Source organism: Jaculus jaculus, chromosome 2 (genome assembly GCF_020740685.1).
Source record: "Jaculus jaculus isolate mJacJac1 chromosome 2, mJacJac1.mat.Y.cur, whole genome shotgun sequence".
In the NCBI taxonomy this organism is placed as follows: Eukaryota; Metazoa; Chordata; class Mammalia; order Rodentia; family Dipodidae; genus Jaculus; species Jaculus jaculus.
This window is the reverse complement of record NC_059103.1, coordinates 38,889,182-38,907,528: the sequence shown is the minus strand read 5'-3', so window position 1 is coordinate 38,907,528 and position 18,347 is coordinate 38,889,182. Positions and strand designations below refer to the sequence as shown.

General features: G+C 40.9%; 1 protein-coding gene across 2 annotated transcripts in view; it reads left to right on the top strand.

Moving 5' to 3' along the window:
- Elac1 (elaC ribonuclease Z 1) overlaps nt 1-10,714 on the top strand; it is a 28,424-nt gene extending 17,710 nt beyond the window's left edge. For both annotated transcript variants that reach the window (XM_045144398.1, XM_045144397.1), the window contains exons 3-4: nt 6,767-7,234; nt 10,088-10,714. In XM_045144398.1, coding sequence (XP_045000333.1) covers nt 6,767-7,234; nt 10,088-10,554 — 935 coding nt within the window. In that variant the 3' untranslated portion in view covers nt 10,555-10,714. The remainder of the gene's footprint in view (nt 1-6,766; nt 7,235-10,087) is intronic.
- The last annotated feature ends 7,633 nt before the right edge of the window (nt 10,715-18,347 follow it).

Sequence of the window (18,347 nt, the reverse complement as noted above, 5' to 3'; positions counted from 1 at the left end):
TCCTCAATTTCTTTCTTGAGTGTTTTTATATTTTCATTGTAAAGGTCTTTCACCTCCTTCGTTAATGTTATTCCAAGGTGTGTGTGGGTGTCTGTGTGTGTGGGTGTATTTTTTTTTTTTATGCTATTGAAAATGGGACAATGTCACTTATTTCTTTCTCTGTATCTTTGTATACTGATTTTTGTGCATTGATTTTGTATCCTGCTAGTTTCCTGAAGGAGTTAATCACTTTTAAAGAGTTTTGAGATGGAGGTTCTGGGGTTACTTATGTATAGAATCATGTTGTCTGCAAATAGGGCTAACTTAACTTTATCGTTTCCAATTAATATCCCTTTTATTTCTTTCTCCTGTCTTGTTGCTTAAACTAGTACTTCCAGTAGTATGTTGAAGAGCAGAGGTGAGAGTGGACACCCCTGTCTTGTTCCTGATCTCAATGGGAATTCCTTCATTCTCTCCCCATTAAGTATTATTTGGGCTTTAGGATCTTTTTTATTTTGAGTTATAGTCTGTCCATGCCTATTCTTTCCAGTGTTTTGATCATGAAGTGCTGTTGTATTTTGTCAAAAACCTTTCCTGTATCTATCGAGATGATCATGTGGTTTTTGTGTTTAAGCTTATTTATGTGGTGTATTACATTGACAGATTTCTATGTGGTGAACCATCTCTCTGTTCTTGGGATGAAACCTACTTGATCCAAGTGGATTATGCTTTTGATGTGCTCTTTAATTATGAGGATTTTATTCAGGATCTTTGTATCTAAGTTCATCAGGGAAATAGGCCTGTAGTGTTCTAGTTTTTGCGTATCTGCCTGGTTTTGGTATTAGAGTGATACTAGCTTCATAGAAGGAGTTGGGGAGCTTTCCCTGTCCTCCCATTGTGTGGCACAATTTGAAAAAAAATTGGTTTCAGTTCTTCCATGAAAATTTGATAGAATTCAACTGAGAAGCCATCTGGTTCTGGACTCTTGTTTTTAGGGAGGTTTTTGATTACCCTTTCAATCTTGGTGTTTGTGATAGGTTTGCTTAGGAGGTTAACCTGCTCTGAGTTTAGCTTTAGTAGATGGTATGTATCCAGGAATTCATCCATTTCCTCCATATTTTCCAATTTTGTAGAGTAAAGGTTTTTGAAGTAAGTCCTGATGATCCTCCCAATTTCACTTATGTCTGTTGAGATCTCTCCTTTTGCATTTCTAATTTTGTTGATTTGAAGTGTTTCATTCTTTTTTTTTTTTTTTTGCTTGATCAAATTGGCCAGGGTTTTATCAATCTTGTTTAATTTTTCAAAGAACCAACTCTTTGTTTCATCAATTTTCTTAGTTGTTTTGTTAGTTTCCAGTTCATTAATTTCTGCTCTGATCTTAATTATTTCTTTCCTCTGGAGCTTTTGGGGTTAGATTCTTTTTGTTTTTCCAATGCCTTTAGTTGGATGGTTAGGTTATTGATTTGAGATCTCTCTGTCTTTGTTATGAAGGCCTTTAGTGCAGTGAATTTCCCCCTGAGGACCTCCTTCCTTGTGTTCCATAAGATTTGGTATGTTGTGTTCTCATTGTCATTCATTTCTATAAATTTTGCAATCTCATTTTTTATTTTGTCCACTATCACTTACTATTTAAGAGTGTGTTGTTCAGTTTCCAGGAGTTGGTTGGGTTCCTGGTGCATATTTTGTTGTTAATTTCTAACAATACAGCCTTGTGATCTGATATCAAGCAGGAAATAATGTTGATCCTCCTAAATATATGGAGACAGGCTTTATGACACAGCATATGATCTAATTTAGAGACAGTTCCATGGGCTGCTGAGAAGAATGGGTAATCTGTGGATTTTGGGTAGAATGTTCTGTGGATGTCTGTTAGGTCTAATTGATCTATGGTGATGTTGAGCTTTCTTACTTCCCTGATAATTTTCTGTTTGGATGATCTATCTATTGCTGATAGTTGAGTATTAAAGTCCCCAACTATAATGGTATTGGTGGTTATTTCTGCTTTATTGTTAAGTAGGTTTTGTTTTGTGAACTGTGGTGCGTCTGTGTTTGGTACATGAAAATTGATGATTGTGATATACTCTTGTTGGATCATTCCCTTGATAAATAAGAAGTAGCCTTCTTTGTCTTTTTTTGATTACTTTTGGTTTGAAGCCTATTTTATCCAATAAAAGTATCGCTACACCTGCTTGTTTCTTATTTCTGTTTTCTTGGAATGTCATTATCCACCCTTTCACCCTGAGGAGTCTGTCTTTAGTGGAGAGGTGGGTTTTTTTGAAGATAGCAAATTGAGGGATCTAATTTTCTGATCTACTCTGTTAGCTTATGTCTCTTGATGGGTGAATTAAGGCCATTAGTATTTAGGGTAACAACTGTGAGGTTTGATTTAATCCCTGCCATATTGTGGTGGTTTATGTGTTTTCTTGGCCTTTGTAGTTTTTGTGCCTTCTTCAAGTTTGGTTATTGTGATCTGCTTCTTGTAGGCTCTTGAGGTTGGTTATTTGAATCTTCTGTGTGGAGCATTCCCTGAAGTACTGTTTATAAAGGTTTGGCTTTGTGTTCATATAGTTGTAATGCTGAGTTTTATCATGGGAAGTTTTTCTTTCACCATCTACTATGAGGGATACTTTTGCTGGGTAGAGTAGTTTGGGTTGGAAGCCATAAATTCTTAGAGTTTGCAGTTTTCCATTCCAGGCCCTTCTGGCTTTTAGGGTTTCCATTGAGAAGTCTGAAGTAATTCTGATGGGGTTTCCTTTATATGTAACATGTCTCTCCCTAGCTCCTTTAGGACTTTCTCTTTGTGATCGATGTTTAGAGTCTTAATGATAACATGTCTTGGAGAATTTCTGCTTTGGTCCAGTCTATTTGGAGTTCTGCTAACTTCTTGTAACTTGATGGGACTTTATTTTGAGAGAGTGGGAATGTTTTCTTTGATAATTTTGTTGGATAAGTTCTCCATGCCTTTGGTCTGTATTTTCTTCCCCTTCTGGTATTGCCATGATCCAAATGTTGAGATGCTTAAGGTTATCCCACAGTTCCCTCATGTTCTGTTCACAGAAATTTTTGAACTTGTTGAAACTTTTGGACTGTTTTTTCTGTTTTGTCTTCCAATTCTGAGTTTCTATCTTGCACATGGCTGACTCTATGCTTGAGAGTTTCTATAGCATTTTGGGCTTGTTTAACTTGGTTCATATTTTCTACTGCTTTTTTATGTATAGTTTCTAACCCTCTGTCAATTTCCCTTTCACATCACTTTCTGATTTTCTTTATGCTTCTTGGAGTTCATCCTTGTATTTTTTTGTCTTCATTGAGCTTAGCCAGCTGGCTATTGAGGTCCCCCTTCCCTTTTTTTTAATCCCTGCTCTTTCAGATCATTTAACTGTCTTAGGAACTCTTCCTGGTTCTTTTCTAGTAGGTCTAATCTAGTGAGTATACCATTTATACAATTATTGGTCCTTTGTTGAGTTTCTGCAAGTTCTGCTATTTGCTTGGTCAGGGTTGCATAGTTTGTTTCTTCATTTTGGGCTTCTGATCCTATTGTCTCTTCTATGTTTCGATTAGAGACATCCATTATGGGACTGGGCAGTCTAGCTGGATTTACTTGTGCCTGATTTTTCATGATATTCCTTTTTCACTGTGGTTTGCCCATCACAATGTTTCAGAAAGCCTAGGGTGTGGGACGCTAACCTGCTGGCCAGGGTTGGGGGTCCGGCAGTAAGTGGAACGGTGATCACCAGCAGAGTTCAAAAAGGCTAGAGCAGAGACACTAACTGGGTCCCTGTTCAGGAGTGGGAGGGGCCAGCAGTGAGTGGGATGGCATTGCGCATGGGGCTCAGAGGGGCTATGTTGGAACTGTGACTGAGCTGCCCAGTTGTGTATGGGTGTTGGCAAGGCTGGGTGGGAATGGCAATCACGTGGTCAGCAAGGCACAGTGGGAATGGCGATCACACATGAGGGTCAGCAAGGCTGGGCGGGAACAGCTACTGGGACAGCAATCGTGTCTGTGGAGCTCTGCCCAGTGGCGGGAAAGCCTAGGCCAGATACCTAGCCTGCTGGCTTGGGTCCACTTGGCCTGCAGTTAGTGCAAGAGGGACCTCCTACTGGGGCTGTGGCTAGGTCAGCTGCTTGAGGGGACTGGGGGACTGGCCGGTTACCCGAGAGTGTGGGAATCAGTGGATTCCCTATTTTGCTCCTCCTTACCCTCCCACGGGAAGCCTACTAGAATCAGCAAACCCCTAAACAAAAAATATCCCCCCAAACCTTAAGGGTTTTACCTTTTCTTCCCTGTGAGGTGAGGCAAGTTTAGGTGGATGCCATCTTGACCAGATGTCTCTGAAATGCCAAATTTGAAAGGCCTGTACTGCAATAATATATGTCAGATTATTGCCTGTTACTTTGGTATGCACCTCAAGATTTTAAGGAGATAATGGTTTTAGAGAAAATTTCTGTTTCCACTGTAGAATATATACACAAATGTAAAATATTGAAAAAAGTGGGAGTAGTGTATTTTAAAGTAACTATACTTCTGAATTTATTTTTCATATTCTATAGTTGGTATGACTTAAATGACTTGCTGAATTGTGGGTAGTGAGTTATTTTTAATTTTAATTTTTAGTTTTGATTCTGTTATATTTTCATTAAGTTTTTTTTAAATTATTTATTTATTTATTTGAGAGTGACAGACACAGAGAGAAAGACAGATAGAGGGAGAGAGAGAATGGGCACGCCAGGGCTTCCAGCCTCTGCAAACGAACTCCAGACACGTGCGCCCCATTGTGCATCTGGCTAACGTGGGACCTGGGGAACCGAGCCTCGAACCGGGGTCCTTAGGCTTCACAGGCAAGCGCTTAACCGCTAAGCCATCTCTCCTGCCCTCATTAAGTTTTAAAATTGAATATAAAACTATAAAAAAAGAAAAATGAAATGAAATGAAAAAGAGAAAAGCAAAAGGATATTGAAGAAACTTCTAGAGTGAGAGATCACCCCCTGGGGATGCTCAAGGGCTCATATCATCTTCTGCCCAATGCATTGCTCTCTGTCATTGTGGCCTTGGCTGGGCTTCACCATGCTGGGAAGACTTGCTTTGAGAGTCTGCTATTACAAAGCAAACCACACTGTGATAAACCATCCCTGTCCTTTATGTTGTCCATAAACTGCTCCTATGCTTTTAAAATACTGGACTCTTAAGATAGGTGGGCCTTGGGCTAGGCCCAGAAGCTTGTTCTACTAGAAATGTACTATTTGTGATTGGTACTGTCTGTGGTGCATGTTAGAAAACGCTGTCGTGGCCTCCTGCCATATGCCAGCAGCAAATGCAATTTACTGTTGGCTAGATCAAGTTGTAACCTAAGCCAGCATGCACCCAGGCTGCTATTAGTGCAGGCTGAACACATGAGGTCTCTCCTAGGCCCTTATGTAGTACCATCAGAGATCTGCCCCCAATCTGCATTTTTGCATCTGATACATACCTCCTTCCTCTGCCTCATCCTGTTCTTCTACCTCTTTCATTCTCCCTCCTCCCTTTCCTTTCTCACTCCCTGTCTGTTTTGTCCTTCCCCTGCAACCTTACTGGAACAGGTAGGCTCTTTCTTGATTGGCTAATCCCTGTCCAGTGTATAGTCCTTAAGAGTCAATTTTGGGTTTAGGTACTAGTCTAGTTCACTGGAGGCAGTGGGACTTTCTTTTTTTTTTTTTTTTTCCCCCAAAGTAAGTGTGTTGTTTTGTTTTTTTTTTATGTAGGGTTTCACTGTAGCTCAGGCTGACTTGGAATTCACTATGTAGTCTCAGGGTGGCCTCGAACTCATAGCTATCCTGCTACCTCTGTTCCCGAGTGCTGGGATTAAAGGCATGCACCACCATGCATGGCTTGCCCAAAGTAAGTTTACTATTCTCTGAGGGAGTGATAGGGTGCAGTGTAACTGAGAGATGCCTTGACACTTGAATCTTTTTTTTTTTTTAATTTAATTTATTAGTTTTCTTTTCAGTAAATACAGGCAGTTTGGTACCATTATTTAGGCTCATCTGTGATCTAGCCCCTCCCATTAGACCCTCCTTGTTATTGAAAATGGGTCGTGCATTGTGGAGTTAGCCCCCAGTTATTAGTATGATAAATGTCTCTGAAAATCATGACCCAACATGTAATTCTGACATTCTTTCCGCCCCCTCTTCCGCAAGATTTCCCTGAGCCATGTTGGGTTCATTTTTGACACTTGAATCTTATCTGATTAAATGAATTATTTTAGTACACTTTTATATTTTACTTTAAATGAATTATTTTAGTACACTTTTTTATTTTACTTTCAAAAAGTAAGAGAATATGTAGTAAACATTCTGAAAACTATAAAACAATGTAATTTGAAGATGTTTATAAAAAGATAGTATCTTATTAAAAACCAGCGAAGCTAGACTTGGTGGCTTACACTTTGAGAGGCTAAGGCAGGAAGATTGTCCCAAGTTTGTGGCTAGCCTGGGTTGTGAGGTCTAGGCCAGCTTAACCTACCAAGTGATTACCTGTCTCAAACAAACAGACAGACCATTCAGTGTAATGAAAATAATGTTATTGTTTCTGGAGTCTTGTGGCAAAATGTAAGAGAATAAGTTTATGGTAACACATAGAGCATCTAAATTCAATTACATTTTATGTAAGTTGTTAGGCTTGTTTCAAAATAGCTTTGTTAGGGTGCAGCTCACTAGAGCATGTGTCTAGTGTGCACAGGGGTGATAACATGAGGGTGAGCTTTGTCTTGGTTTTTATTTCTAAAAACATTTCTTTCTCTCAATCAAAAAGGGAGGATTACCAAGATCTTTATCACACATCTCCATGGAGACCACTTCTTTGGCCTTCCTGGCCTCCTCTGCACAATCAGCCTACAGAGCGGCTCTGTGGTCACCAGGCAGCCCATTGAAATCTACGGCCCTGTGGGACTTCGGGACTTCATCTGGCGAACCATGGAGCTCTCTCACACGGAGTTGGTCTTTCCTTATGTGGTCCATGAGCTTGTTCCTACAGCAGATCAGTGCCCTGCAGAAGACCTGAAAGAATGTTTACATGGGGATGAAGCAGGCAGCTCTTCCAAAGAAGGACAAGGGCGGACCATCCTGTTAGACTCGGAAGAAAACTCGTACCATCTTGTTGATGATGATCAGTTTGTGGTAAAAGCATTTCGCCTCTTTCACAGAATTCCCTCCTTTGGGTTTTCAGTGGTGGAAAAGAAACGCCCAGGTAAACTCAACGCACAGAAGCTAAAAGACCTTGGTAAGTGAGGTTTGTCCCTCTCATTGACTGAATGGTTTTTACCAAAGCCATTAGAAGTGCCAGAGAAACCTGTGTTTGCTGGATGGTAGGCCTAAGCACTCACTTCCTTTGCCTCACCTTTGAAGCCATTACCCCAGCTTTAAAAAAAAAAGAATTAATCTTATTTTATTTTTTTTTCTCAATTTTTAAAAACATTTTCCATGATTATAAAAAATATCCCATGGAAATATCCTCCCTCGCTCCACTTTCTCCTTCAAAATTCCATTCTTCATCATATCCCCTCCCCATCTCAATAAGTCTTTTACTTTGATGTCATGATCTTTCCCTCCTCTTATGATGGTCTTGTGTAGGTAGTGTCAGGCACTATGAGGTCATGGATATCCAGGCCATTTTATGTATGGAGCACGTTGTAAGGAGTCCAACCCTTCCTTTGGCTCTTACATTCTTTCTGCCACCTCTTCCGCATTAGACCCTGAGCCTTGGAAGGTATGATTGAGATGTTACTTGGAATTCTAGTCACTTCTTTCCAGCACCATGATCCCTTCTGAATCATCCCAAGGTCACTGCCATCTGAAAAGAGAAGATTCTCTACCAAAAGTGAGAGTAGCATTAATATAAGGGTATGAATATTAAGAGAAGTGCTTACTGGGCAGTTTGATAAGCATAGTATATACACTTATCTAGACATCAGCAGATGTTACAACTCTAGGGATCATGACTACCCCGTTTTAAGGTTTCAATATCGGGGATGTATTCCTACCCCAGCTTTTTAAATGTGAGTTCTGGGGATTGAACTCAGCTCATCTTGCTTGCAGGGCAAACACTTTATCAACTGAGCAGTCTCCCCAACCCCCATCTTACACAATATTGAAGTATGTTTTCAATGGACAACCTTGGGAAAGTTTTTGCCATGGTTCCTTTTTAAAATTTTTTTTAAATTTTTATTTATTTATTTGAGAGCGACAAACACAGAGAGAAAGACAGATAGAGGGAGAGAGAGAATGGGCGCGCTAGGGCTTCCAGCCTCTGCAAACGAACTCCAGATGCGTGCACCCCCTTGTGCATCGGGCTAACGTGGGACCTGGGGAACCAAGCCTCGAACCGGGGTCCTTAGGCTTCACAGGCAAGCGCTTAACTGCTAAGCCATCTCTCCAGCCCTCCTTTTTAAAATTTTTTAAGTTTACTTATTAGAGACAGAGGGGGGAGAGAGAGTGAGAATGGGTATGACAGGGCCTCTAGCCACTGCAAATGAATGCCACTATGTGCATCTGCCTTATGTGGGACCTAGAGAATTAAAGCTGGGTCCTTAGGCTTCACAGGCATGCGCCTTAACTGGTAAGCAATCTCTCCAGCCCTGCCATGGTTCTTTTTGTTGTTGTTTTAAAAATATTTTTATTTATTTGCAAGGAGAGAGAGGAAGAGAGACAGAGAAGAAAGAACGGGTATACCAGGGCCTCTAGCCATAGCAAATGAATACCAGATGCTTGCATCACTTTGTGCATCTGGCTTTATGTGGGCACTGGGGAATCAAACCCAGGTTGTTAGGCATTGCAGGCAAGCACCTTAACTTCTGAGCATCTCTTTAGCCATGTTTTGGGTATTGGTTTTTGAATCAGTCTTACTCTAACTAGACTGAACTGGAACTCTCTATATAACCCAGGCTTGTCTTGAATTCATGGTGATACTACCTCAGCCTCCTGAGTGCTGGGATTACAAGTGTGAGCCACTGTACCTGGCTTGCAATGGTCCTTACACTTACAACAGCAACCACCCCCCACCCGCACAAAGGTTTCCTTCTCCACTTGTTTTGCCTATTCATTCAACCTTGTTTAAATTAATTTGGCATTTACAACATTGCACCTTAGTGCTTGTATACACCATAGTCCATCACAGTGGGTTTGGAAGCACACAAAGATGTGGTAGAGCCTTGAAGAGCTCATACCCTGTGCTGTGCCGTCATGTGTAAGTGAGGCCTCTCACACAGCAAAGCCCGATCCATTTGCCCTACCCTCACCATTCTACCTCCACCCTCACTGTTCTTCCCCGTCCTCACCATTCTGCCCTCATTCTCACCACTCTTTATACCCTCACCACTCTCCTTGGCACAGCATGGCTGTGCCTATAAGAAGCATGGTAGTAGTTTTTGTGTATTTGTTTCTTTAGTTGTGCAAGCTCTTCCCCCTCAAAGCAGAATGCTAGCTAAATGAAGAAACTGACTTAGGCCAAAGGTATTTTATCATCTAAAAGCTTATGGAAGTATTATTATATTTGGAATCTTTAAACATGATCTGTGCTAGAATTAGTGATTATTAACTTGTTTTAAAGTATTGTCCAGAATGATAATCAGGTGTTATTCTAGACTACTGTAAGATTAAGCCAACTTGGAAATATGGAACTGCTGGAATTGCCCAGGAAGATTAATAATGTGTAAACCTGAAATGCTCCTTGACTTTATGATCCAGGTCATCATCTCTAACAGTTTCTTATTCACTTAGCTTAGAAACACCTGTCTTGACTAGCCATATCAATTATGTCATTATTTAATTTTATACAAAAATGAATTTAATAAAATACTTGTAAAAACTGCTGTTACCATGCAAAGAATCAAAGTTGATATCTGGCTGTAATAAAGTCTTAGTAAGACTTAAGCACTTAAATCATCTGACACACATGGGAAATGTTCTTAGTATAAAGCCATTTTTAATATCATTAGCCAACATTAAACTTTTAAAATGCATAAATATTCCAATTTTCCAAAAGTAGTAAAACATTTATAGCAATTATATACCTTTTCCATATGAGATTGGCTGTGTTCCATGCCCGTGATGTCATGTTATCTGCCTTCATCATTAGGTGTTCCACCAGGTCCTGCCTATGGGAAGCTGAAAAATGGAATTTCTGTTGTGTTGGAAAATGGGGTTACAATTTCTCCCCAAGATGTCTTAAAAAAGCCTATCCTTGGAAGAAAAATCTGCATACTGGGTGACTGCTCTGGGGTTGTGGATGATGGAGGAGTGAAGCTGTGCTTTGAAGCCGACCTGTTGATCCATGAGGCAACCCTGGATGACTCCCAGATGGACAAGGCAAAGGAGCATGGCCACAGCACACCACAGATGGCGGCCACCTTTGCCAAGCTGTGCTGCGCAAAAAGGCTGGTCCTGACTCACTTCAGTCAGAGGTACAAGCCTGTTGCCTTGGCCAGAGAGGGAGAAACAGATGGCATTACAGAGCTGAAAAAGCAGGCAGAGTCGGTGTTAGACCTCCAAGAGGTGACTGTTGCAGAAGACTTCATGGTAATTGCCGTTCCCATCAAGAAATGAATTGGCGTCCTGTGTCCACGTGGACATGCTGATAAATGTTTCCAAACCTGCATTCAGAGTTCTGGCTTTGGCCCTAGTACTCCATAAAGATAGAGGTGCACTGCTGATCTGACTCAGTAGTGAGAGGGAGCAAGGTTTTTATAATAAATTGTTTTTAAAAGAAAAATATCTAGTATCCTTCTTGAAGTGCAAATCTGACAAAATAATAGATTTTGAGGTCTACATATCTTGTGCTTACTGCCAGATAGAAACATTACTCCATGCAGTCTTGGGCTTAGCTTTGTCCAATCTTATTTTTCTTAATGGCAAAGTATCCAGGACTTGGCTTTCTGGATAAAAATGGTATTTTGGCAGTTTGTGTAGAATCTGTGTGTCATTCACAGAAGAAAGAGCATGTGCAGTTCCGTCCATGCAGTGTTGACAGCAGTGCCTTTGCTGAGATACTGAGCGTGGGGTGGGCTCGCTGTTTGTGTGAGCATTGTACTGAACATTATACTTTGCTCTTAACCTGGTTCTCAGTTGGGTACTCCCCGTGGAATGTGGAAATTGTTGGGCTTTTTTTTTTTTTTTGTCACAGTGACTAAGGTAGTATGTGGTGGCACTTGTATTTGGTCAGCAGTGGTCAGAGATGCCTTAAATCCTGCACAGTTTAGGTTGCTCTTGTATCATAAAGATTTACATCCTCCCAAAATGAAAATTGCAGGCCTGTTGAAAGACACAAGTTAAATTTATACTCCCAGTGAGAATATTGCTTACCAAAATTAGTGACATAATGAATTGAGTTAATAGATAAAGCCAAATCCTCCAATAGATTTTAAAGGTTGACTATGTCAGAACTGAAATGCCATGTCAAATATTATTTGGAAGAAATGAGTCATCAAATGAAGATTATGAATGTCAAGATAAAATGGTATCAATCAAAATGAGGTTTAATTTGATAATTCTTTGAACACAGTTTTAGGAAGTAGTCCTGACAGAATAGTTATCCCCTACCTCCTTTCCCTCTGCCACAGGGTATTTCTGAATTGCTTGTTTATGGGATTTCTGTAGCTATGTGTTCCATGAAGAGCACCTGTAGGGTGCTGAGTCATCCCAAAGATTCCCTTGTCACATCAGTTCAGGGAATGGTTTGTGCTGTGTCCTTCTGGGACTAGGCTGCTGCACATCAGCATGTTAAAAACAGTGTTGCTTGGAATGGGCAGAGAACAGGCTTTCGTACTTGATTTTAGAGTCACATTCTGTATATGATGATGACTCCTCCATATGGAGTAAGTTACTTATTGTCTCTTAGCTTCCTCCACTTGCTTGTCCCTAAAATTTGAAAAAAAAATAATAATAAAACCTTCATAGGATTGTTGCCACAGTCACACAGGAGTGCAGAGAAGTCCTGTAGTGGAGAGGCTGTCTGGGTATCCCAGAGTTACATGCTCAGAGCCAACTTCAGAGTATTTGCTCTTAAACTTTGTCTTCTAGGGTTTCTCTGGTCAAAATATTTGCCTCCTGGATTGTACTGGTGACTATGCAGCGGTGATGACCAAGATGGCTCTGATAAGTGCAAGGTCACCCTGAGAAGTGTCTAGCATAGCAGCATTCTATCTGACTTTAGTGTCTTTGTCTCCAGAGTGCCCAAGTTTGGCCAGATTTTAAGTGTGACTTGATTTCCATGCTCAAGTTAAACAAGTATTCATTAGATACCTATGTTCCCAAATATGTACAAGAGAGAATGGCTGTTATCTCCATTGCATGGAGCCCATCACATAGATAACTTCTTCATTCTTACAAATGCCCACTTATAGGAAGTATGTATATTTTTTAAATCATTTTTTTTTTATTTTAGAGAGAGAGTGTGTGACAGAGGGAGAGAGAGAGAATCGGTGCCGCTGGTCCTCAGCCACTGAAATAGAATTCTAGACATCACCTAGTGGGCATATGCAACCTTTGTGCTTGTCTCACCTTTGTGTGTCTGGATTATGTGGGATCTGGAAAGTCGAGTATGGGTTCTTAGGCTTCATAGGCAAGTGCCTTAGCTAAACCATCTCTCCAGCCCTGCATATGTTTTTTGAAGTGAAGATATCATGTGTGTACACACTATAGGACACACTGACATTCTTATATATTTAGGTCATTTCATTACTGCACTTATAAAGAGTGTGTGGGGTTTTGTTGGTGTTGTTTTGGTGCTAGGGAGTAAGATCTGGGCCTTGTGTATACCAAGCAGGCAGTCTACCACTGAGCTACATTCCAGTCCAAAAACCTTCTTTTCTTGAGTCTTAAGAAGCATTCTTGGGGTTGTTGCTGTTGCCCACTGATTTTGGCCAGGGGTGACGTCCATCCTCTGCTCAAGCCATTGTTTTCCCCTGACATCGTGGAGCTTCCCCCTCCAGCTGCTCTTGGTTGGTTGATTTCTACCAGCAATGCGAACCTGACTGAAACACCAGGGAGGCAGGCTTTGCAAACAATTCTGCCCAGTCCTAGAATTTGTTGTTGTTTTGTTTTTTGAGGTAGGGTTTCACTCTGACCCAGGCTGACCTGGAATCCACTTAGATTTCTCAGAACCTATCATTGTTAAGAAGGGAGAAAGGCATATAATGTGTGCTGTGTCCAAGCTTGTCTGATCACTGAACCCTTTTGTTGTTGTTGTTGTTGTTATTTGTTTTTTCAAAGTAGGGTCTCGTTCTAACCCAGGCTGACATGGAATTCACTGTGTAGTCTCAGGTGGCCTCAAACTCACACCAATCCTCCTACCTCTGCTTCCTGAGTGCTGGGATTAAAGGTATGTACCCCTACACCCATCTGAATCTTCCTTGTGCTAAGGAACAAGTTGGAACATTGAGAAATACAATTCCTTATACTTCTGAAATTATTATGCTAATATATTTTTCTTGTACAATTTATTCAGGTAATGATTTCCATATCCACATTTAGAACAGTACCTTTTTTGCTCTAAACTGACTTTAACTGTCAAGAATTTAGATACCTGCTTATTTTACATTTTAAAAATATGAGGCTGGGGAGAGCTTAGCAGGTAAAGTGCTTGACATGCTAGCATAAGCACCTGAGTTGGATCCCCAGTGCTGGGCATGGTGGTACACCCTTTAATCACAGCGCTGGAGAGGCAGAGACAGGAACCCTATGGGCTAGCTGGCTAATGAGTCAGTGAGCTCTAGGTTCAGTGAAAAACTCTATCTCAAAGAATAAGGCAGAGAGAGATTGAGGAAGACACCCCAGGTCAACATCTGGTTTCCATATGCACTCACAACACACGTACACACACATACATATATGAACATGCATATATACATGTATTTATACTGCCCCCATCAAAAAAAAATTCACTGTCCAGGTTTTGAAAGTTGTTCAGACTTGCCTAAATGGATCCTAAGTACTATACCTAATTAATATGCCTCTAATAAACTTTGAATCATAAAAGCAGTGTTTGCTTGGTGGAGAATTATATCTTAAGACTCAAGAAAAGACAATTATTCATAATTCTGCCACCCAGAGAGAACTCCTACTTTTGTGGTCCTCAAGCTGTGGTGTGAGTCAGGTGTGTAGGTGGATAGAAAGCCTTTGCCTCTGCTTCCAAAGACTATGTCAGGAGTCCAGGGTGGAGCAGGAGATGACATTTGTAGTTACCCCTCCCCCTCCCAGGTGTTGCTGAAGGACCAGTCTAGGAGGGGGGAAAAAAACCAAAAAGTTGTCAGGGGCTGGAAAGCTGGCTTAGCGGTTAAGTACTTGCCTGTGAAGCCTAAGAACCCTGGTTTGAGGCTTGATTCCCCAGGACCCACAGAAGCCGGGTACACAAGGTAGCGCATGCATCTGGAGTTCATTTGCAGTGGCTGGAGGCCCTGGTGTGCCTATTCTCTTTCTCTACCTCTTTCTCTGTCTGTTGCTCTCAAATAAATAAATTAAAACAAACAAAAAAATTTAAAAACTTGTCTTTTATGTGTACTTAATTTAAGGCATGAATAGATATATGTGTATATATTTTTACATGTAGGTTAGTGCCCCTCAAGTATTAAAGTAAAAAATATTAGATAAAAAATTGAAAGAAATCCTAAAGACTTTTTTCCTGTCAGAATGAAAATAATCTTGGAAAGTTGGAGATAAGCAATAAAAAACAGGCAGAAAATTAATGGATTCATGTAGGACATCAAGTATAGAGTTCTAAAGTAAAATGTTTCATGTCAGGTCCTCAACTATGGTTTTTTTCTGTTTTATTTTGTTTTGAGGTAGGGTCTCTCTCTAGCCCAGGCTGACCTGGAATTCACTATGTAGTGTCAAGCTAGCCTCAAACTCACAGTGATCCTCCTACCACAGCCTCCTGAATGCTGGGAATGAAGGCTTGCACCACCACACCCAGTAGTCAACTATTTTGTATGACATTTTTCTATAGCATTGCATGTCTGAAAGCATAAGTTTAGTGATTTTATTTTATTTAATTAATTTATTTATGTTTGGTTTTTTTTGAGGTAGGTTCTCACTCTGGTCCAGGCTGACCTAGAATTAACTATGTAGTCTCAGGGTGGCCTTGAACTCACCACAATCCCCCTACCTCTGCCTCTGTGTGCTGGGATTAAAGCCACCACACCTGGCTAATTTAGTGATTTTGTATTTTATTTTTATTTATTTATTTGAGATAAAGGGAGAGACAGTGTGTGTGAAAGAAAGAGAGAAAAAGAGAAAGAGAATGGGCGTGCCAGGGCTTTCAGCCACTGCAAACTTCAGATGCATGCGCCACCTTGTGTATCTGGCTTACATTGGTAGCGGGGAATTGAACCAAGGTCCTTTGGCTTTGAAGGCAAGCGCCTGAACTGCTAAGCCACTTCCCCAGCCCTAATTTAGTGATTTTTAAATAATTTTGTAGTTGTAGTATCACAAACTTTTGGAAACTTGGATTTTTTTTTTTTTTTTCGAGGCAGGGTTTCACTATAGCCCAGGCTGACCTGGAACTCACTCTGTAGTCCCAGGCTGGCCTTGAACTCACATGGGGTCCACCTACCTCTACCTCCCAAGTGCTGGGATTCAAGACATAAGCCATGGTTTGGGATTTTTAAAAAAAAGTTATAAATAGTACTACCATGGATCTTTTTGTGTACACATCTGTATGTTTCTGAGTATTTCCTTGGTCAGTATTGATTTCTCTGAGCGTCAAAGCACAGGATTTGCTCAGACATAGTGGCACAAGCCTGTAATCCTAGCATTTGGAAGACTAAGATCAAAGAATTTGAATCCCAGGCCATCTTGGGCTACATAGTAAGACCCTATCTCAACACGTTTATTTTCATTTATAAATTGCCTACTTGTTTTCATGCTCATTCATGTTTCTAGCAGCGAGCCACACAGAAGTGGCCTATTAATGGCAAGAGTTGTAATCAGTTTATACTTAACCTCTTTAGATCTCTTTTTTTCTGTTTTCTTCTCTCTAGTGTGGTCTTATTATATAGCCCAGGTTGGCCTCAAACTCATACTCTTCCTACCTGAGTGCTGGGACATTAAACATGTGACATTACAACTGGTCATGCCCTTTCTAATGCTTCTTTCCCAAGACAAACCTATGAAGATTATTTCTGGGCTATGGATGCAACTCAGTGGGAAAGCATTTGCTTAGCATGGTAATGCTCTGGATTTTTCCAGCATGGAAAAAATAATCTTTTTCTAGTACAAATAACTTTTATTATGTCTTTTAACTAACACATATAATTCAACTTGGAATATTATTATACAAGCTTGAAATTTTAATAGGCTTTATTAATTCTTCAGTGTGCCCATAACAAATAGACAGCGAAGGTAACTTTAATCTCAACAAAGTATACAAATGTATAGTGAAATGTAGTATATCTGTCCTTACTGATAGATTTTGGGATCAATTAATGGGGTTTTTTTTTTTTTTTTTAAGACAGGGTCTTATGTAACTCAGGGTGGCCTCAAACTAGCTATGTAGCCAAGGATGACCTTGAACTTGTGATTCTGCTGCCTCTGTCTCCAGGACTGGAATGACAAGCATATGCTACCCCCCCCCAAGTTTCTGTGTACTAGAGATTGGACCCAGAGGTTTGTGCATGCTGGGCAAACATTTGACCAACTGAACTACATCCCTAGGTCCCGAGTGAGTATTTTTCTTACAAGGAAGTACTGGTCATAGCTTTGAATATTCCCTCCAGACAGAAAAGAGTTTAAGGGAAGGGTATGGATAATCATGTGATTTTCTTCCTATTATTGGCAGCCCTTTAAGCATAAATTATGTTTTTAAAAGCAAGAAGATTTGGGAAGTAGCTCAGGGTAGCCTGTACCAGACTCTGGGTTTGATCCCAAGTCACCCCACCTCATCCCACCTTATAAAAAGCAAGAGAAAGGAGAAGGATTATCAGATGAATAATTAAAAAGTGGTGACAGTATAGGAATGTGTGAAATGGCAGGGAAACTCATTATTTTATACAGTTAATATGTAATAATAATTTTTTAAGTGGAAAAAGGATCCATAGTAGCAGGGGCAGGAAGTTTGGGGAGAGGCAGTTGGGGGTTGCTGTTTGTTTAAGCTGTGCACCTAGTACTCCAGGGTGTTTTGGACTACTGGTACATACAGACACACCCATTTCCTATAGCAAGTGCATTAAAACACCCCACAGGCCGGCAGCTGCTCTGAATGATGCTGTCAGTCGTCTCCACGGGGCACTCCAGGCAGTGGACAGCTCGGCTCAAGTCTGTAATATTTTGGTTCATCTTCTGTACTGCAGCCAGAATAGACTTTTCAAAATGCAGATCTGAGTTACCGCTCCTCGGCTTGAAACTAATAGTCTTGCTGTACCCATCTCTCCAGCCTAACTTCAGAGTGCTACCAAGTTGGTAGGCCCAGCCCATTGGGCCACCTTTCTGTCCCTTGCCAGGGCTTTCTTTTGTCTCAGAGCCTTCCAAGACAGCCTTTTGTCCCTGCCCCCAAGTTAACCTAGTGAGCCTTCAGGTCACAGGTGTGCTGTCCCAGCCTCACGAAAGGCTCACCTCCCGCCACCCCTGCTAGGTAGCATATGACTCTCACAGCTCCTGCGCTCCTCTTCCTGGTGCTTGTCACTCAGCTCCACTTTGCTTCTGTGTTTGACGTTTCTCTTTCCTGCTAGCTCTGTAGGCCACACAAAAGCAGAATGTGTCTGATTTTGTTTCCTTTTGTGCCTATCTCAGTGCCTGGAACATATGAGATATTAAATAAATCATGTTGTTGACTGGCTCGTTTCCTTGTCCTGTCATTTTATTAATGTGAAGCAATTTTTTCACCAGTGACGTTTTCCTGATTCATATTGAAAACACACAAAATCCATATCCCCAATCTCTGAACTAACACCAAAGAGAAGAATGTTTCCCTTTATTTATTTATTTTACTTTATTTAAAATAATATTTTAGCAGGGCATGGTGGTGCACACCTTTAATCCTAGCACTAGGGAAGCAGAGGTAGGAGGATCGCCGTGAGTTTGAGGCCACCCTAAGACTACATAGTGAATTCCAGGTTGGCCTTGGCCAAAGTGAGACCCTATCTCAAAAAAAAAAAAAAAAAAAGTTATGAGAGAGAGAGAAAATGGGTATGCCAGGGCCTCTAGTCACAGCAAACAAACTCCAGACACATGCACCACCTAGTGCATCTGGCTTTACGTGGGTACTGAGAAATTGAACTCTGGTCCTTAGGCTTGCAGGCAAGTGCCTTAACCTCTGAGCTGTCTCTCTCTCTCTCTCTTTTAAATTTCTTTTTGAGAGAGAGAGAGAAGCAGAGAGGGGGGGAGAGAGACTGGGTACACTAGGGCCT